General features: G+C 42.8%; 1 protein-coding gene and 1 long non-coding RNA gene across 3 annotated transcripts; one reads left to right on the top strand and one right to left on the bottom strand.

Moving 5' to 3' along the window:
- Positions 1–4,977: 4,977 nt before the first annotated feature.
- LOC133404469 (arachidonate 12-lipoxygenase, 12R-type-like) lies at positions 4,978–16,094 on the bottom strand. 2 transcript variants are annotated; one of them, XM_061680386.1, is made up of 14 exons: positions 15,918–16,094; positions 14,269–14,473; positions 14,098–14,179; positions 13,914–14,036; positions 13,506–13,609; positions 13,147–13,313; positions 12,882–13,025; positions 12,248–12,451; positions 12,060–12,146; positions 11,806–11,975; positions 11,448–11,569; positions 11,226–11,326; positions 10,964–11,134; positions 4,978–8,682 (listed from the first exon to the last, which is right to left on the bottom strand). In XM_061680386.1, the coding sequence occupies exons 1-14, from the start codon at positions 16,056–16,058 to the stop codon at positions 8,503–8,505; spliced, it is 2,001 nt and encodes a 666-aa protein (XP_061536370.1). In that variant the 5' UTR covers positions 16,059–16,094; the 3' UTR covers positions 4,978–8,502. The 2 variants fall into 2 exon arrangements, with proteins under 2 accessions (XP_061536370.1, XP_061536371.1); XM_061680387.1 differs by lacking the exon at positions 10,964–11,134.
- On the top strand, positions 8,461–14,693 carry LOC133404470 (uncharacterized). The gene is made up of 3 exons (XR_009768833.1): positions 8,461–8,541; positions 8,629–8,705; positions 14,569–14,693. It is a non-coding gene; the product is annotated as an uncharacterized LOC133404470 (long non-coding RNA).
- Positions 16,095–21,068: the final 4,974 nt, after the last annotated feature.

The following is a 21,068-nucleotide window of genomic DNA, read 5'->3' as shown; positions in this document are numbered from 1 at the left end:
CTTTCAACTAGAGACAGCAGGCCACAGCTGCTTCTCATATACCTCTACTGTATATGCTAATAGGTGGGAGGTACCTGTGGGAGGTTTTGGTAAGGAATGTTATACCTGCATAAGCAATGACTCAGTCATGATGGCAAATGTAAATTTCTCATGATATATTCACATTGATGCAAAATGTTTGAACACAGAGAAGAATCATTTCAATCTGATGTGCCAAGTTGATTTTGATGTTTTTTTGTGCAACGGCAAAATGACCAGACAAAAGGCAAATACAAAGCATGTTTTGTTAAGATTAGCTTTTATTCAACAAATTAGAAAACCTTTTCAACCAAGAACAAAGGATGCAATGTCTCATGATGCAAAACAGGGGGGAAACAATACACAAAGTAGGCAATTTGAATTATATTTTATTTAAATAAATGGCAACTGAATACTTTATTTGATGAAGTGGAAATTGGAAAATTTTCAGCATTAACGTCCTAAAATTGCCCCATAAGTAATATTGGAAATACAAATGAAATGATCTCATGTCGCTGATATTTCTGTTACACTGTACAGGTATGCCTCTACATTAAACGAGCAGCTGCCATGTTTTTCCGTCTCCATACATATCAATGGTAACTGTTCTATATGTACATCCCCAACAAATTGGAAAACCTTGAGTTTCCTTTCAGAATCAATATTTTCTAGGAACACTATACTTTAAAATATTTCCTGTCGCATATGTGAAGTCAGCTCCAATTAAGTCAAGTACGCTTAGTTTTATATTAAAATTGACAGGTATTCAACCAGGTGAGTCGAATAATCATGGAAATTCAGAAAATTTCTCGTTCGTTCTCGGAGAAACTTTTTTGAACTCCGAAACTGGGGCCAGGATCTCATCCCTGACCCGGAGAGGGCGCGGTCGCAAATTTGGGGGTGCTGATTTTCATCCCAGCCGTTTCATACTCTCCTGCGAACCGCTCCAGTGAGAGTTGGAGATCACGGCTTGATGAAGCCAACAGAACCACATCATCTGCTAAAAGCAGAGCTGCAATACTGAGGCCACCAAACCGGACACGTCAGCTGCACCTAGAACAGAATGAACAGAATCGGTGACAAAAGGGCAGCCTTGGCACAGTCCAACCCTCACCGGAAACGAGTCCGACTTACTGCCGGCAATGTGGACCAAACTCTGACACCAGACGTACAGGGACTGAACAGCCCATATCAGGGTTTTGGTAAGCAAAGCAAAGCAAATTTATTTATATAGCGCATTTCAAAAACAAGGTAACTCAATGTGCTTTACATGATTAAAAGCATTTAAAAACAAAGAAAAAAAACAGCTTATAAACACTTAAAAAAAATGAAAAAAATAAAAAATACAACCCCAATTCCAATGAAGTTGGGACGTTGTGTTAAACATAAATAAAAACAGAATACAATGATTTGCAAATCATGTTCAACCTATATTTAATTGAATACACTACAAAGACAATATATTTAATGTTCAAACTGATAAACTTTATTGTTTTTAGCAAATAATCATTAACTTAAAATTGTATGGCTGCAACACGTTCCAAAAAAGCTGGGACAGGTGGCAAAAAAGACTGAGAAAGTTGATGAATGCTCATCAAACACCCATTTGGAACATCCTACAGGTGAACAGGCTAATTGGGAACATGTGGGTGCCATGATTGGGTATAAAAGGAGCTTCCCTGAATTTATCAGTCATTCACAAGCAAAGACGGGGCGAGGTTCACCTGTTTGTGAACAAGTGCGTGAGAAAATAGTCGAACAGTTTAAGGACAATGTTCCTCAAATGTACAATTGCAAGGAATTTAGGGATTTCATCAGCTACGGTCCATAATATCATCAAAAGGTTCAGAGAATCTGGAGAAATCACTGTATGTAAGCGGCAAGGCCGAAAAACAACATTGAATGCCCGTGACCTTCGATCCTTCGATCCCTCAGGCGGCACTGCATCAAAAACCGACATCAATGTGTAAAGGATATCACAACATGGACTCAGGAACACTTCAGAAAACCATCCATCCATCCATCCCATCCATTTTCTGAGCTGCTGGAGCCTATCCCAGCTATCATCGGGCAGGAGGCGAGGTACACCCTGAACTGGTTGCCAGCCAATCGCAGGGCCCATACAAACAAACAACCATTCACACTCACATTCACACCTACGAGCAATTTAGAATTGTCAATTAACCTACCATCCGTGTTTTTGGGATGTGGGAGGAAACCGGAGTGCCTGGAGAAAAACCACGCAGGCACGGGGAGAACATGCAAACTCCACACAGGCAGGGCCAGGGATTGAACCCCGGTCCTCAGAACTGTGAGGCAGACGCTCTAGCCAGACATCCACCGTGCCACTTCAGAAAACCAATGTCAGTAAATACAGTTCGGCGCTACATCCATAAGTGCAACTTGAAACTGTACTATGCAAAGCAAAAGCCATTCATTCATCAACAACACCCAGAAACGCCGCCGGCTTCTCTGGGCCCGAGCTCATCTAAGATTGACTGATGCAAAGTGGAAAAGGCTGAGGGTGAAGAGCTGGTCCACTGTTCCACGGCCATGACGAAAACCAAACTGCTCCTCCTAAATCTGAGATTCGACTTCCCGACGGACCCTCTTCTCCAGCACCTGCGAATAGACCTTACCAGGGAGGCTGAGGAGTGTGATTTCCCCTGGTAGTTGGAACATACCCTCCAGTCCTATTTCTTAAAAAGGGGGACCGCCACCATAGTCTGCCAATCCAGAGGCACTGTCCCCGATGTCCACGCGATGTTACAGAGGCGTGTCAACCAGGACATCCCCACAACATCCAGAGTCTTTAGGAACTCCGGGCGAATCTCATCCACCCCCAGGGCCTTGCCACTGAGAGGCTTTTTAATCATCTCGGTGACCTCAACCCCAGAGATAGGAGAGCCCGCCTCAGAGACCCCAGATTCTGCTTTTTTATGGGAAGGCTGTCTGTGAAATTGAGGAGTATTCTCCCCACCGACTAACAACATTCTGAGTCGAGGTCAGCAGTGCCCCATCCCCACTATACACAGTGTTGATGGTGCACTGCTTCCCCTCCTGAGACGACGGATGGTTTTTGCCTCAGCGACCACCAAAGCTGCATTGCGCTTGCCCAGCCGGTACCCATCAGCTGCCTCAGGAGTTCCACAGGCCAAAAAGGCCCGACAGGACGCCTTCTTCAGCTTGACGACATCCCTCACCACTGGTGTCCACCAACGAGTTCGGGGATTGCCGCCACGACAGGGACCAACCAGCTTACGGCCACAGCTCTGGTCGGCCGCCTCAGCAATGGAGGCACGGAACATGGTCCACTCGGACTCAATGTCCCCCGCCTTCCCCGGGACGTGGGTGAAGTTCTGCCGGAGGTGGGAGTTGAAACTCCTTCTGACAGGGGATTCTGCCAGACGTTCCCAGCAGACCCTCACAATACGTTTTGGCCTGCCATGTCAGACTGGCATCTTCCCCAATCATCGGAGTCAACTCACCACCAAGTGGTGATCAGTTGACAGCTCCACCCCTCTCTTCACCCGAGTGTCCAAGACACGCAGCCGCAAGTCCGATGACATGAAGTCGATCATGGAACTGTGACCTAGGATGTCCTGGTGTCAAGTGCATGTATGGACACCCTTATGCTTGAACATGGTGTTCGTTATGGACAATCCGTAATGAGCACAGAAGTCCAATAACAGAACACCACTTGGGTTCTGATCAGGGGTAGGTGTTCCTCCCAATCACGCCCTTCCAGGTCTCACTGTCATTGCCCACATGAGCCTTGAAGTCTCCCAGCAGAACGATGGAATCCCCACCGGGAACGCTAAAAACAAAACAAATGTTTTTTTTCCCCTTCTTTTTTTACCTGCTTATGTTGTGCACTGTGTACAACGTTCACCCTTGGTCTCTCAACCAGGTTAATTCTAACTGCAACACAATAATTACAATGTGGCTTCAAAATAATAAAATTTTAAATGGGCGATGCATTTGTTTTCTAGTTACATTGATGATTAATGTTTTAATAATTAATAGGCCTTGTGAGGCACTTGTGTGGCAATCATGAGCTTCTGTTGCTTCCAGTTCAAAAAAGGTATTTCAGCATAGTGAGCTGTTTTCAACAATGACTGATCGTCTGAAGATGGCCAAAGACTTCAGGCACTTGCGCTCACTCTCATAATCTGTGCCCACAATCTTAATGTGCACATTGTTCAAGGTGGTGGTGTCAACTCAATCGCCAGTGTAGACGGTCACCTCATAAACCAGCATGATTATTCCGGAATGCTGAGAAATCATGATAGGGGAAACACGGTTCGTCTTATTATTAATTACTAGGAAGTACCAGTGCCAGCAGTCTTTCCAAAGAACTTCAGACGTGATAAGCATTGACAAATTCACAGTTGTAACTGTAGATTGACGAAGAAAGATAAGCACTTTTACACAGGTCTGTTTTAAATTCACATATCGTAAAACAAAGAAGAATTGGATTCATCTATTGTGTCAAGTTGATGGGTTTATGCCTTTTGCGCAGCAGTATGAGGCAAGTCAAAGGCAAATAAAAAATTTGTTTTGTTCAGATTATCTTTTTTTTTTCAACTAATTAAAAAACACCACATACAACCAAATCATTTGGGGGGCAATTATTTGATTAGCGACAGTTTGGGTGGGAGCGGGCATTTACTTTTAGACACAGGGCCAGGTGCTTTGAATAGGTAGCTTTTTTTCCCTTCTTAATAAATAAAATCACCATTTAAAAACTTAATTTTGTTTGATCTTGAATATTAAAGTGGGTTAAAATGAGAATTTGAGAAGGGGCCAAAGACCTTTTCTCGGCACTCTACATGTGGATGAGGAAATAAATTAAAGCAATCTAACTAACGCGTCAACGTTTACACGCGTATGGCACAATTGTACTTTGACAGAAGAATGAACTCCAAGTGATTGTTAAATAATCATCTTACTAAATGCTTGAGATATTCAAACTTTTATTTGCATACTATCCAAACATACATTGTTCAATTAATACTCGGCTTCACTACACTCCCTTAACCGTAAAAGCAATTGGAGTTGGCACAGTGCAAAATGGAAATAAAATATTTTTGACTGACAAATTTTAATATGTAGCCAGTATTCTACTCTAGTCGTGAGCATGTTACTCACAGTAGCTGCAGTATAAAAGCCAAATCGCACATTCAGTGGAACCTCCAAAGTGAGTTGCTCAATTTAAAGTCTAAAGTCAAATGACTCGTAAGTGGCTCAATTTAAAGATCAACCAAAATTGTCCAGAAAATTTCCAAGTAAGATGTTAGCAAATCATGCCTAACTTTAGTTCGCTCATTGAGCATCAAAAGGATTAACTTCAAGTGTTTTGTACTTTCTTTTTTTTTATTTTTTTCCTCTGATACCACACAGAAGGGGACAAGAATGCAGCCCTATGGGGGTATAAGCCAGTGCAAACTGTAGGCCAGTCCCAAGAATTTAATTAGAATTGAATGTGGGGACCTTGAATGTTGACAGGAAAATCTCGGGAGTTGGTTGACATGATTAGGAGAAAGGTTGATATATTGTGTGTCCAGGAGACCAGGTGGAAAGCCAGTAAGGCTAGAAGTTTAGGATTAGGGTTTAAATTATTTTACCATGGTGTAGATCAGGGGTGGGGAAACTACGGCCGTGGGCCACATCCGGTCCGTTGATCATTTCAATCTGGCCCGCCAAAGTTTGGTACAGAATCGCTCAAATCACATCAAAATCATGACTACCTTAATTTGACCTTGTCCTGTAAGAGTGGAAGAGTGTTGTGCGGCTTTTTGGAAAGAGGTGAGATAGGCACTCGGTGGACAGGAGGAGCTTCCAGAAGACTGGACTACTGCAGCCAATGTGATCAGAGAGGCAGGCAGGAGAGTACTTGGTGTATCTTCTGGCAGGAAAGGAGAGAAGGAGATTTGGGGGTGGAACCTCACAGTACAGGAAATCATACAAGGAAAGAGGTTAGCTAAGAAGAAGTGGGACACTGAGAGGACCAAGGAGAGGTGAAAGGAACACATTGAGATGCGACCTAGTTCAAAGGTAGAGGTGGCAAAGGCCAAACAAGAGGCATATGATGACATGTATGGCCAGATTGGACACTAAAGAAGGAGAAAATTATCTATAAAGGCTGGCCAGACAGAGGGATAGAGATGGGAAGTATGTGCAGCAGGTTAGGATGATTGAGGATAGAGATGGAAATGTGTTGACTGGTGCCAGTTGTGTGCTGGATAGATGGAAAGAATAATTTGAGCAGTTGATGAATGAGGAAAATGAGAGAGAAGGAAGAGGAGAAGGGGCAAGTGTGGTGGACCAGAAAGTGCCAATGATTAATAAGGGTGAAGTTCGAAAGGCATTAAAGAGGATGAAAAATGGAAAGGCAGTTGGTCCTGATGACATTTCTGTGGAGGTGTGGAAGCATCTAGGAGAGGTGGCTGTGGAATCTTTGACCATCTTATTTAACAGAATTCTAGTGGATGAGAAGATGGCTGAGGAATGGAGGAAAGGTGTGCTGGTGCCCATTTTTAAGAACAAGGGTGATGTGCAGAGCTGTGGGAACTATAGAGGAATAAAATTGATGAGCCACACAATGAAGTTTTGGGAAAGAGTAGTGGAGGCTTGACTCAGGACAGAAGTGAGTATTTGCGAGCAACAGTATGGTTTCAAGCCTAGAAAGTGTACTACAGATGCATTATTTGCCTTGAGGGTGTAGATGGAAAAGTACAGAGATGGTCAGAAGGAGCTACATTGTGTGTCTGTAGATCTGGAGAAAGCCGATGACAGAGTACCCAGAGAGGATCTGTGGTACTGCATGCAGAAGTCTGGAATAACAGAGAAGTATGTTAGAATCGTACATGACATGTTTGAGGGTAGCAGAACAGCGGTGAGGTGTGCTGTAGGTGTGTGTGTAGGTCTAAGGTGGAGGTGGGACTGCCTCAGGGATCAGCCCTGAGCCCCTTCCTGTTTGCAGTGGTGATGGATAGGCTGACAGATGCGGTTAGACTGGAATCCCCGTGGACCTTGATGTTTGCATGATTACATTGTAATCTGCAGTGAAAGCAGGGAGAAGGTGGAGGAACAGTTAAAAAGATGGAGACATGCACTGGAAAGGAGAGGAATGAAGATTCGCTGAAGTATGGCAGAATATATGTGCATGAATGAGAGGGGTGGAGGGGGGAGAGTGAGGCCACAGGGAGAAGAGATTGCAAGGGTGGAGGACTTTAAATACTTGGAGTCAACAGTCCAGCGCAATGGTGCGTGTGGTAAGGAAGTGAAGAAACGGTTCCAAGCAGGTTGGATTAGGTGGAGGAAGGTGTCAGGTGTGTTATGTGACAGAAGAGTCTCTGTTAGGATGAAGGGCAAAGTTTATAAGACAGTGGTGAGGCCAGCAATGATGTACGGATTAGAGACAGTGGCACTGAAGAGACAACAGGAAGCAGAGCTAGAGGTGGCGGAAATGAAAATGTTGAGGTTCGCTCTAGGAGTGACCAAGTTGGATAAACTTAGAAATTAGCTCATCAGAGGGAAAGCCAAGGTTAGATGTTTTGGAGACAAAGTTAGAGAGAGCAGACTTCAATGGTTTGGACATGTCCAGAGGAGAGATAGTGAGTATATTGGTAGAAGGATGATGAGGATGGAGCTGCCAGGCAAGAGAGCTAGAGGAAGACCAAAGAAAAGGTTGATGGATGTCGTGAGGGAAGACATGAGGGCAATTGGTGTTAGAGAGGAGGATGTAGGAGATAGGCTTACATGGAAAAGGATGACGCGCAGTGCTGACCCCTAACGGGACAAGCCGAAAGGAAAAGAAGAAGAAGAAGACACAGAAGGGTACAAGAACATGCAATGGAATTGACAAAGGTAGAGTTCCCTCTCCATTTTGTGTCTTTTAGGTATCTTAAATGGTAAATGGGCTAATAGCACCTTTCTACTTAAAAGGTACTGAAAGCGCTTTAACATTGTCTCCTCATTCATCTACTGACGATGCAGCATCAGAAGCAACTTTGGGTTCAGTCTTGCTCAAGGACACTTCAACATTGTCACAAGGGCTCAGGATTGTACCTGCAATCAAGGTTGGGCGATGCCAACTCTACCACCAGTGTCTTGTCACCCCCTATTTATTTATATATTTATTATATTTAGTTTGACTTCATTTTAGTTAAATTTTTTTAACATCTCTTTACATATATGACAACATGTTATGTTACTTAAAATGGTGCCTGTACAGTTAATACAGGTTTTATGAGAGCCCAAAATTAACTGATTTCATATTATATTATTACCCCAGGAAAATTTATTTAGAAATTAGATCAACTTGGAAGTTAACCACTCTCACAGAACAGATTGTGTTTAACTTTGGAGGCTCCCTGTGTTACTATTTCTTTAAAAACCGTATGTTAAATAATACTATAAGCTTAAAAGACACATTTATGATTCATTGGATCCTCTCTTTTTATTGTGACTTTCGGAGCTTTAGATGGCCACACTGTTCTCGACGTTCTTTGGATCCAGGTAAGTGTAAGGAATTTCCAGATCTTTGTTTCTGTTGTTGATTGTGATTGACAACCTGTCAAGCTCAACTTTAAACTCCTTTTGCAGCTGGCGCGGGATCTCCTCGGTGAAATGGTCCTCTGGATAGTGTCCGAGGGGGACCTGTTGACACAGAGAATATACAGGTGCTGGTCATATAATTAGAATATCATGAAAAAGTTGATTTATTTCAGTAATTCTATTCAAAAAGTGAAATTTGTACTGTATAATATATACACATTCATTTCACACAGACTGACATATTTCAAGTGTTTATTTCTTTGAATGATGATGTTTATAACTGACAACTAATGAAAACCCCAAATTGATTAGCTCACAAAATTAGAATATTGTGGAGAGGTGCAATATTGAAGACACCTGGTGCCACACTCTAATCAGCTACTTAACTCAAAACACCTGCAAAGGCCTTTAAATGGTCTCTCAGTCTAGTTCTGTTGGCTACACAATCATGGGGAAGACTGGTGACCTGACAGTTGTCCAAAAGACGACCATTGACACCTTGCACAAGCAGGGCAAGACACAAAAGGTCATTGCTAAAGAGGCTGGCTGTTGACAGAGCTCTGTGTCCAAGCACATTAATCGAGAGGCGAAGGGAAGGAAAAGGTGTGGTAGAAAAAAGTGGACAAGCAATAGGGATAACCGCACCCTGGAGAGGCTTGTGAAACGAAACCCATTAAAAAAATGTGGGGGAGATTCACAAAGAGGGGACTGCAGCTGGAGTCAGTGCTTCAAGAACCACCACACATAGACGTATGCAAGACATGGGTTTCAGCTGTTGCAGTCCTTGTGTCAAGGCACTCTTGAACAAGAGACAGCATCAGAAGTGCCTTGTCTGGGCTAAAGACAAAAAAAGACTGGACTGCTACTGAGTGGTCCAAAGTTATGTTCTCTGATGAAAGTAAATTTTGCATGTCCTTTGGAAATCAAGGTCCCAGAGTCTGGAGGAAGAGAGGAGAGGCACAGAATCCACGTTGCTTGAAGTAGAGTGTAAAGTTTTCACAGCCAGTGATGGTTTGGGGAGCCATGACATGTGCTGGTGTTGGTCCATTGTGTTTCCTTAGGTCCAAGGTCAACAGAGCCGTCTACCAGGAAGTTTTAGAGCTCTTCATGCTTCCTGCTGCTGACCAACTTTATGGAGATGCTGATTTCATCAGGACTTGGCACCTGCACAGTGTCAAATCTACCAGTATCTGGTTTAAGGACCATGGTATCTATGGGGTACTGTGAAGAAGAAGCTGCGATGCGCCAGACCCAAATTTGCAGAAGAGCTGAAGGCCACTATCAGAGCAACCTGGGCTCTCGTAACACCTGAGCATTGCCACAGACTGATTGACTTCATGCCACGCTGCATTGCTGCAGTAATTCAGGCAAAAGGAACCCAAACTAAGTATTGAGTGCTGTACATGCTCATACTTTTCATGTTCATACTTGTGCGCACAGCCTCATTTACTGTAACTGGGGATGTGGCTGTCTTCCGAAATAACCAATCACATTGACACTCATGGTCAATAGCTTTCAGCACATACCTGCCCACCACCAAGTCCAGAAATATAAAAGATTATTTTCATTATGTTTTGAGAATGATTTTTTTCTGTTTAGGGCAGTAGGGTGTACGATACGGTTAGCACGTCTGCCTCATATTTCCGAAGGTTTGGGGTTCGAATATCGGCTCAGGGCTTCCTGTGTGGAGTTTGCAAGTGCTCCCCGTGCTTGTGTGCATTTCCTTCTAGTATTCCAGGTTCTTCCCACATTACAAAAACAGCATCTTAGATTCATTGAAGCCAGAGTCTAAATTGTCCAGCCATGTAAAAGTGAGTGAATGCGTGTTTGTCACAGTCACAACCCCAGTTGATAGAGCTGAACATTGATAGAATAGCTATGTTCCAAGCTCCAGCATTGGGTAGTGACTGAAAGGACAAGATCATAAATATCAATCGGTTGATGTTAGCTTCCTTCATTGGGGAGTATGATCACCGTCCTTACAAATAGGGTGAACAGTTCGGTCATCGAGGAAGGACTCTGATCTGTCAGTCAAGGTGGCTCAGGCAGCAAGGGCGGATACCCCCAGATGCTTTCCAATAGTGGATGCTTTCCAATAGCGGATACCCCCAGATGCTTTCCAATAGTGACTGGTGTTCTTGGCATGTCCAATTTGAGGACGATTCAGGTGAAGACCTAGTGCACGCTGGAGGTATGTCTGGGAAAATCTTGTATTACTCCGTTGGAACCGGAGGAGGTGGCTGGAGGCAGGGAAGTCTGGGCTTTGCTAATTAGAGGGTTTCTCTCGCAACCCAGATCCGGAGAAAGAAAATGAATAATTGTCATAATAAAATGCGCTTTTCCCCAAGAAATTTCTTGTCAATATCAAGTTTGTTGTACTCACAAAGTCTGAGGTCTGCCTGCTGAGCAGCCAGACTGTGGCCATTCCCTGAACAGTCACATTGATAGGGGGCAATGTCTGCAGCATTGTGGCCTCACTTGTTGTCCCCTTTGCGGTGGGGGGAGGACGTTGCAGGGTCGCGGGAGTGTTGGGCATCCAGCCACCATAGTCGTACTGCAATGAGGGTTTGCCAAATGCATCCTTTCATCCCTGTTTGGACCACAAGTGATACAAGGTAACTCTAATGTTTATCACAAGGATTTACCTGTCCGCTGTTTACAGCCGCATGCTGGCATGAGCTAGTGAACAGCAGCATGGTGGCGAACTTGATCAGCTCAGACACAGTAGTGAAGCCCTGAGGGATTCCTGGGAAGGAGAACAAGAAAACTGTAGAACTGCGAGCGCAAGATATTTGTGCTGCTGGGCAGCTGCTGGTGAGTAAAAGGAGCACTAATGTAGCAATGTGTGGCATCACTGTAAACATCACCTGTTTGTGGCTGGGAAAGAAAGCCATATTTAAATATGTCCCACATCCAAGTCTGCAGTTCTGAGTCCAGCTGGATCTCATCATCGTTTTTGTAGTAGTATTGTATCACTCCCTGCACATATCTTTTGAGAGACAACTTGTATTTTTACACATGCATTTTGCTAAATACTTTGAATTTATTCGCAGCTGGTAATGAAACAATTCCCGATCGATGCACAATTATACAGATTCTCATGAGAATTCTATTGGTCCTCCCTCAGCCCATGGATTACCACTCGACTGTAAGTTTTGTAGAACTAGGTATGGCAGTAGGTTTTCATGCAAAATGTGGAACAGTCAACAGTTCATCTGATCATACTTGAAGATGATGTTCCACAGTTGGAGTCCGTCATCCCTGTAGTGGAAGTTTGGCAAGTCCTGCATGTCACGATCAGCAATGTCGTCGGGGAGGCAAAGGACCCTGTAGGTTATCGAGGACAGTGAGCTTGCCATGATCTTCATCAAAGTCTCTCCACCAGAACCTGCAAACTGAGGAACAATAGATCAAGATTAAGATCAATAGTCCAACAGATGATGTAAACGGAGGATCTTCAACTTTATTTTGAAAACAACCTTGGTGAAGACTCCGATGGGTCCCATTAGCCGCATTCGACCTAATTCATTTATATGCAGAGTGTAGCGAGTGTGGGGTATGAGGAGCTAACGGGATAGATGGAAAGACCATGAAAATAAATCTTGAGGCAACAGAGGTCTTGATAAATAAAAACACTTGGTTGAAACCAAATTGGGAAAGCAGTTACCTTGTACAGGGGATGCACCATGGGCATGTTGCGCAGCAGTGACACCACAAAGACCTCTGCCAGTAGGTGAGTGCGCAGCAAGTGCGCGTTGATTTGGTGCTCTGAGAAATCGGCACTTCTCACAAAAATCTTAGCTGTCAGCCAGTCGTACGTAGAGTCAGTTGGGAGAAAGATGGGGTTGTCGTCAGCTGGAGTCTGCTTCAGCTGAGGGAACGCAAGGATATGTAATTAATGAGCATCTCTTCTCAGGCTGGTCATTTCAAAGTCAAGGCGACCAGATGGAGAAGGTGCTAACACCTTTCGTTTTAAGCCTTGAGCCTTGTGATATAGCTACAATATTAAGGTTCAGGTTCACAATTAGACACTTTAAGGTCCAAGTGTCTTTGCCACTATGGGATTTGAAGTCCCTCAGTAAAACGATGGCGTCCCCTCGGCACAAACTACAGTCAGAACCTTTTCCTGACGAGGAGGCACTGAGGATACAAGGGATGGCTCCAACACAGAGCCAACAAACTATTAACAAGCTCCGAGTTCACTAAAGGCAGCTGCAATGTAATGCAAAATTCAAGCCAGACTACGGCTAGAACTGCTAACTGATTTTACCTTTAGGAACATTGGAGTAAATTAATGTCACCTGGATGGCAATAGGCATCAGCTTGTCGTCAGGTCTTTTGTGAAGCAATACGAGGGGCGCCATCAAGTACTGTTGAATCCCTTGGATAGTGTTTGCAGGAAATCCATCCAGGTTCTTGTAGTCACACAGGTATATGTTACCTTCCTGTTTGAGGGCAAACAAATCTGGTGCTGTTGTGCTCTTGACAAAATGGGTCGACTGTATACCGACTATATTCAAATCAACAGTCAAACTAATGTGAAGAAAATGTGAAACAAACTGTTACCTTCAACTCCGTAGACAAGTTTGAGCCATCAGGGATGAAGACCATGTCATCAGTCACAGGGAAGTTCTTGGGTAGAGTCTTGCAACGTTGAATCAAGGTGGGATGGACGCCATTTAGAAACTGGTATGCAAATAAACCATCCTCCTTCCAGTGTTCCTGGACGTAATCTGACAAAAGAACAGTGATAAACTTCCTTCACATGCCTTGTTTTTAGTCAAACACACACTGGTTTACTGCTACTACTACAACTACTCTGGTATTAATGCACTTATTTGATATAAACTCCTAGAAACACTTGAAAAAGTCCATTGAAGACAGCACTTTGTGGAAACGGAAGAAACAATCGACGATACTGGTACCTGAAACGAGGGTGCCTTTGAAACGCAACATTTCGTTGATATTGTCAAGACTTTCCCAATTTTCCCGGTTGTCATCCAGCCCCTTAAGCTGAAGCTCAGCCAACCTGGGAAACAAAACAAGCAGCTTTTTCTTAACAAATAGCAGAAATGTTGAGTAAAAGACTGTGGAATCTCAAAAGTCAAACAGCCCTGACGCTGAACAATGGAATTAGTTGACTTTCAAATATATCTTAATTTGCACAAAATTCCTACTATTAATGACTTTACGCAATACCTCAATTCAGAACAAAAGAAAAACTTTGCACATTTGTTCTACTTTTTCTTTGACTTTTGTTGTCATAAAGAAGGAGCAGCATCAATGTTGTCAGCACTGGTCTTATCAAAAGGTAAGGTTTGGAGGGCTCTTACCCTGTGACTGTTGTGAATGCAAACTCTGTCATCTTGGTAAAGGAGAACTGGAGCTCATTTGGCAGGCTAGTAGGACCATCTGCCTTAATGGTGTAGGGCATGCCCGAGTAATACAAATTCCAGCTGTTGGGGTGTTTATAGGTTAATGTAGACTAGCAATGTAATGTACACAGTGAACTCTCACCCATAGTCTAAACTTCGCTGGCTCAGCTCCTGCTTCCTCGCGTGCTGACCAAAAGTGTTGCTTTCATCGAAGATCCTCAGAGCTTTCACAGCAAAACCACAAACATATTGCATGAGGATTATTTGAAGGTATCAAGTACACGACGGCAGACAAGCACAGAAATCATCCAACCTTTTCCTTCTCTGAAGCGGTGAGTCTCACTGTCATTGATCCAGCAATAGATGGGAAAGGTGTAGATGTCTCTCTCTGGTGATTTGATTTCCACTTTGTCAGGGAACCAAGCATCATCGGGCAAAAGGAAGAATTGTCGTTTGTCTAGTTCTATCAGAACCAGCTGTCCAAGGGAGTTTGGGCAGGAAACAAAATAAGTCGACACCTAGAAAAATAACAGGAAATAATGTGTGTTGAAATATTAGTTGCACAGTTATGTTTTAGGGACACTGCTTTCATCTTCTGTTCATTCCATTCCAGATGAGCTGTTGGATACTGTGGAAAAGTGGCCTGAAGACCTAACCTAGCAGCAGGCACAGCATGGAGAAACGGAGACTTATCACTGCAGCGGAGGAGTTTGCTGGCAGTTCGACCTGCCGAATCCTGCCACGCCCAAGGTGGCTAGTGACAAGGAGCCAGCCACCATCTGATGAGCACTGGTGGATACTCCCATTTTCCTACAAATACCGTTGTCCTACCATGTTAGCAAAGCACCAAGTGATAATGACTGCTATTTGCTCTCAACATGTCGCTGCCTGGACACAGAGGGATTCACTGTATCTGCTGCTTTGTAGCCTGCCCCAAGATGTGGAGCATGAAAAAGGAAGGTCCTGTTTCTCTTGGAGGTGCAAGTTGACAGCTGAGTCTTGACCGTTTGTCATATTGTGTATAAATGGGTTTCAATTGACGGCAAGGCATGTTCCATCAATTCTTGATCGAAGGGGTATTTTGATGAAAGCAAGTCAAAATAAGTATCATGTATATAATTTATTTTATTTTGTTGAAAATTGTAATAAAAAAACAGTTGCAGAAATATATAATGAATAGACCCTGCCCTTTTATTTTGATGGCGGAATGTATAAACCTAAACCGCAAATAAGTGGGAACTTACGTTTTTGCTGCTTGGAAAAAGTAGTGTTTCAACCAAAACCAAAATCTTGTGAAACATTTTTTCCACAATAACATAACCAAAGTTGATCAAGCACAAATAACTATCTTTTCATGACATTTGTTTTAGAAATGTACTTGCTTGCTCACCTTTGTTGTTGTAGGTGCCGCTCAAGTATACTAACAAATTTGTTCGAAAACTGTTGAGTGTGCTTTCAAAATCAGTGTACTACAGTATAGTACAAAATACTCATTTAAATAATTCACTGCCATTGACGGCTGTTGAATTCAAATATCAATGTTAATTTTTAATAATAAAAGAAAATCAAATTGACAGACGTTCAACCACCAGTGAGTCAAATAATCATGGAAATTATGAAAATTTCTTCTTTGTTGCCGACAAATTGAGAAAAGTTTGTTTTTCAAAGTGGCTGTACTTGTTTGCGTATGTTGAGCACTGTGTACCACATTCACTGTTGTCTTCCTAGCTGTTTAATTCTAACTCCAACACAGTAAGTGCAAAGTGGTTTCCAAATAATTAAAAAAGCAAAATTAAAATGGACAATACATTTGTTTTCTATTTGCACTGATGATTTAATGTTATAGGATTTGTGAGGCACTTGGTTGGGAATAAATCAGCGTTTGGCTCTTTCAGTCCAACTCGTAGGACCACAAAAAAAAAAAAAAAGTTATTTCAACCATGATCTGTTTTCCACACTTACTGATCCGCTAAAGATGACCAAAGACCTCAGCCACGTGCGCTCACTCTCGCCATCTGTGCCCACCAGCTTAATGTGCACAGGGTTCAAGGTGGTGGAGTTAAGTCGGTCGCCAGTGTAGACGGTCACCTCGTAATCCACCATTGTTATTCCAGAATGATGAGAAATCCTAATAGGGGAAACACGGTTCTTCTTTCAACTAGAGACAGCAGGCCACAGCTGCTTCTCATATACCTGTACTGTATATGCTAATTAGTGGGCGGTACCTGCGGCAGGTTTTGTTAAGGCGTGGCAGACCTGCATGAGCAATGACTCAGTCACGATGGCAAATGTAAATTTCTCATGAAATATTCACATTAAAGTAACGTCCATCAATCCATCCGTGCCGCCTTGAAGTAACATTCAAATGCAAAATGTTTGAACACATAGAAGAATCATTTATTTTATTTGATATTTATTTATTTATTTATTTATTTATTTTGTCCTGTTCGGCTGTTAGGTCAAGCAGAATGAAAAATCTGTATCCCTTTTATGCCGGAAAAGTTTTACTGTGTTACAGTGGAGTTTTTAAGCTTCCACTGTGGTATTATAGTTGAGGTTTATTGAGAATCAGACTTGATCAGTCGAATAGAACAAAGTTTCTAGAAGGGAGAGAGAAACAAAGACAAAAGACAAAGCACTAATTGTGAACAGGATGAGTGAAGTAAATCATTACATTATCTACAACAATGAAACATTAAATATGAGCGTTGCATGGGGCTGTAGTGCTATACCCTGTGAGGGAAGGGCAGGACAAGATAGAACAGGACAAGGACAGGAGAAGAAGCATGCAGGACAAGGGTCATGAACCCGGCTGTACAACTGAAGTGTGGTGGCATTAATTATGTAAATTATCAAAGTCTACAGGACGAGAATATAAGTGAGGGGATACACAAGCGATTTGCATATTCATGAGTTTTTTGTTGCAGTAAGTGCGTGACCCCACATCCAGTGAAAGAGTCCTAGGGGTGTGTGCCTGTGGATACATGCAAATAAATTGGTACCGTTTTACATGTACAAAGACTGACAGAAGTGTCCTGTAATTTCTGTGGCCGCACCGCGGCTGAGGACCCCACCCAATCAATCGAGGGGCGGGATCAAGCCCAGGGGTCCACCCGAGAGCAGCCCGGCGAATGGGACACGTCCCACACCGAGGGACCCAGGGCGGTCCGCCGGCCCCATTGAGGGGCCCTGACAACCGGCCACCCAGCGGGGGCGGTGGTTGGGTGGGCGGTTGACCCAATGCCACCACCCACCCAACCACCACCCCACACGCCCCACCATCCCAAACCCGCCCTCCACCCCCAGGAGAGCCAGATGCCCCCCCCCCAACCCACAGGGCCCATGATGCAGCCAGTCCCCGCCAGCCCGAGGGCGGGAGAGTGTCCCTTGTTTGTTGGAAAGGAGGGCGGATTGGGGCACCCGACAAGGGAACGATAAGGGGGGAACCCAACGAGCAGCCGCGGACCATGAGAGGTCAGCCCCAACACCAAGCAGTCATCCAGCCCGGGAGCCCGGTCCTCGGGAGCACCGCCATACAATTAAGTGAGACCCACCTCCCCCCCTGTTACTATGACTGCCAGCCAACTGGCAGTCATTGGCCCTACCCCGTGTATCAGTGCCCCCCCCCCCCCCCCCCCCCGAGTGGTGTGGTGCATTAAAATCTGGATAGGTTAGTGAGCAGAGGGAGTGGGGGCAGGGCTGCCAGGCACTACTGCGTAACAGCCAACCCCCCCCCCCCCCCCCCCCACGACCGAACGGCCCCCAGAGATAGGTGTATATGGTGCATTAAAACATGGGGAGTGTGTGTGATGCATTTCAAATCCAGGCAGACGTGCTGAAACCCAATCCGACACCCACACCCTCCTGATCCCATACCAGTCCCCCAGGAACCCTTTGATATGTGTATGTGCCCATATATATATATATATATATATATATATATATATATATATATATATATATATACACACATACACAGTGAATGGTGTGAGTGTGTGCTAAGTGAGTGATTAAGAGGCATGGCTCCCACAGGTCGAGCCCATTAGGCCGGACAACCACCGACGAAGAGGGCCATCCCCACCCAGACCCGCAGCACCAACCCCGCCCCCCCAAACCAGGCAGGGAAAAGAACCCCACAGCAGGCCCCACAGCGCGCAGGGGACTGCCCGTCACAGACAGTGTTTTTTGTCATTCTAAACGTATTGTTACAAATCTGTATGCAGTAGCAACGGTCAGCAGACATGGAGAGGTCTTCTTCCCATTTGGTGATTGGTAAGTGCATTGATTTAGTACAAGAAATTAATTTATAAACTTTTGAAAGATTTATTTTACTTTGCGGGAGAAGCTTCATTATTTGCTTGACAATCTCCGGCAGTTCGAGGGTGCTCTGGAGTGTTGGTATTCTTTTTTTTTTTCTTTTTTCTTTTTTTTTTTTTTTTTGCTGCTTTTAATTTATTGTATGGAAGAAAGTTTCCGGCAGTTATTTGGAATTCTTGGAACAGTTCATCACGTGTCCTAAAAACATTATTGTTAAATAGTTGTTGTAGGTGGTTAATTCCATGTTGTTCCCATGTACTAAAATGAAGGGGTATATTATTAATTTCAAAATCTGGATTATGACAAATTGGGGAAAGCATACTGGGAGCTAATTGGGATCCTGTCGATTCTAAACTTTGCCACCAAGCCGTCAAGATGGATGTGATTATTGGATTCTTGAAACATTTATGGCGTTTAAGACTAGTAGAAATAAATGGGAGTTTTGGCAGTTTGATGTTGTTGCAGTCTGTTTGTTTCAATTCTAGCCAAGAATCACACTCCTCACTGTGTTGCAACCATTTGATGAGGTGTTGTAATTGGTTAGCTAAATAATAGTGTTTAAAGTTGGGAGCATTTAGGCCTCCCTCCTGTTTACTTTTCTGAATAATACATAGACTGATTCTATTTTATTATTTTTTGAATAAAAATTTATTACAGCAGAATCTAAGGTTTGAAACCATTTAAATGCAGGCTTCAATTGAATCATTGAAAATAATTAATTTATTTAAGGTAAGGTTTTCATTTTTATTATAGCTATTCTTCCCAGTAATGAAGTTAAGCAAGTTATTCCAGCGTCTTAAATAAACTGAGTTTTTCCAGAAGTAGTGTGTAATTTAGATTGGTTAGCTCTGTGAGTTTTGACGAAATATTGATAATGTTTCCTATAGGAATAGGGTACTCTGGGATTTGATCTGCAGGAGTCCATGAGTTTGCTGTTATTGGGAGTATTGTTGATTTTGTCCAGTTAATAGAGTAGTCTGATATTTGTGAAAATCTTTTAATGAGATTGAAACTGCCTGAAGAGAATACTTGGGTTCCTGTAAGTAAAGAAGAATATCATCAGCATATAGATTGATTTTGTGAGCAGATACCTTTAATATTAGCATTCTGACGTATAGCGGCAGCAAGAGGTTTGATAAATATTGCAAATAGCATTGGTGAGAGTGGACATCCTTGTCTGGTTCCTCTTTGTAATGTAAAACTCTCTCCTATTTGTGGTGACCGTCGCTTTCGGCGAATTGTTTTAATGTTGCTATCCAATTTATAAATGAATCTCCAAAACCAATTTTTCGAAGTACTGCAAACAGGAAAGCCCAGTTAAGTTTATCGAAAGCTTTCTCTGCGTCAATTGAAATGATGATTGCGTTTAGATTTTTACGCTGTGACGTGCTTATTAAATTCAACAGACGTCTGACATTATTTGTGGAACTTCTACATTTAATGAAGCCTGTCTGGTCATAGTGGATTATCAATGGAAGTACCTTTTCAAGTCTCTCTGTGAGGGCTTTCGAGATAATCTTGATATCTACATTAAGATAGAAGAATCATTTCACTTTGTGCAACCGCAAAATGAAGTCAGATCAAAGGCAAATACAAAGCAGATCAGCTTTTATTCAACAAACTAGAAAACATTTCAACCAAGAAAAAAAGATGTATTGTCTCGTGATAAAAAACAGGGGGGAAACAATACTCAAACTAGGCAATTAGAATTTTTTTTTTTTAAATAAATGGCAACTGTATACTTGATTTGATAAAGTGGGCATTTACATCCAGTTTTTGTTTCTAAAATTTTACCATAAGAAATATTGGAAATACAAATGAAATGATCTCATGTCGCTGATATTTCTGTTACACTGTACAGATTTGTATCTACATTATATGAGGAGCTGCCCTGTTTTTCCTTCTCCACACATATCAATGGTAACTGTTCTATATGTGTTGCATAAACGGTGTATCACGATATTAATGTGGCGAAGTATCGCAATAATATTTTATTGCAAGTTTCTTCACGATTCAGAGTTCCATGGTCATCATCATATTTATAATTACAATCAATTTGACTGAGATGCATCTTTTGATACCTTATTTGTGTGGGTATGTAAAACAGTGCGGCCTTTATTTTGGAAGGAAAAAGCGGAATAATAATAAAGGATGATAATAATAATAATAATAATAATAATTAATCATGTATAATAAGTAAGGGATGACGAATAACATTACCACAAAGCACTCCCACTGTGAGGGGTGCTTCAGCCACACAATGGCAGGTCTGGTGAGTGATGTGGGTGTCAGCGAATGAGAGTGTAGCATTGGCTGTTGTTGGCTCAGGCTACCATCTGGCTGTTAACTGGCTAACCGTTAGCCAGTCTGCAAGTTGAGTGCCTGGGCATCAACTGTGGTCGTGCAGCTAGTGTAAAAATATGCTGGTTACGCGTTTACTTTGTTACCGTTTTTTCAATAAAGCAATTGAAAGTGTACCGGCATCTTTGTCTGTCGGTGACCACCTGTGAGGCACGAGAATACGTTCTAAGTAACGGTAGTAGGCTATATTGATTAGTTAACGATGTTCGTCTATAAAACCAATTGGCGCCCCTGGTGTTACTTCATTTTAGTTTCATTTTGTTGGCATCTCTTTCCACTTGTATGACAGTTAATACTGTCGCAAAGCTACTGAAAATGGTGCCTTTAAAGTTAATACAGGTTTGAGCCTTTAAGTAATTGAAATACTGTAATTTAAGCACAAAAACATATTTGCAATTCATCGGATATTCGCTTTCAAGTATGACTTTCTGAGGT

Source organism: Phycodurus eques, chromosome 6 (assembly GCF_024500275.1).
Source record: "Phycodurus eques isolate BA_2022a chromosome 6, UOR_Pequ_1.1, whole genome shotgun sequence".
In the NCBI taxonomy this organism is placed as follows: Eukaryota; Metazoa; Chordata; class Actinopteri; order Syngnathiformes; family Syngnathidae; genus Phycodurus; species Phycodurus eques.
This window is presented reverse-complemented; position numbering and strand designations above follow the sequence as displayed.

What these genes read in the sequence shown, in the direction of transcription:
- LOC133404469 (XM_061680386.1), bottom strand. Translation starts at nt 16,058, where the DNA reads ATGGTGGATTACGAGGTGACCGTCTACACTGGCGACCGACTTAACTCC. An exon ending in CAAAGGCACCCTCGTTTCAG is followed by an intron (nt 13,314 to 13,505) that starts GTACCAGTATCG and finishes TTCTTTTGTCAG; the next exon opens with ATTACGTCCAGGAACACTGG. An exon ending in TGGTGCATCCCCTGTACAAG is followed by an intron (nt 12,147 to 12,247) that starts GTAACTGCTTTC and finishes CTATCCCGTTAG; the next exon opens with CTCCTCATACCCCACACTCG.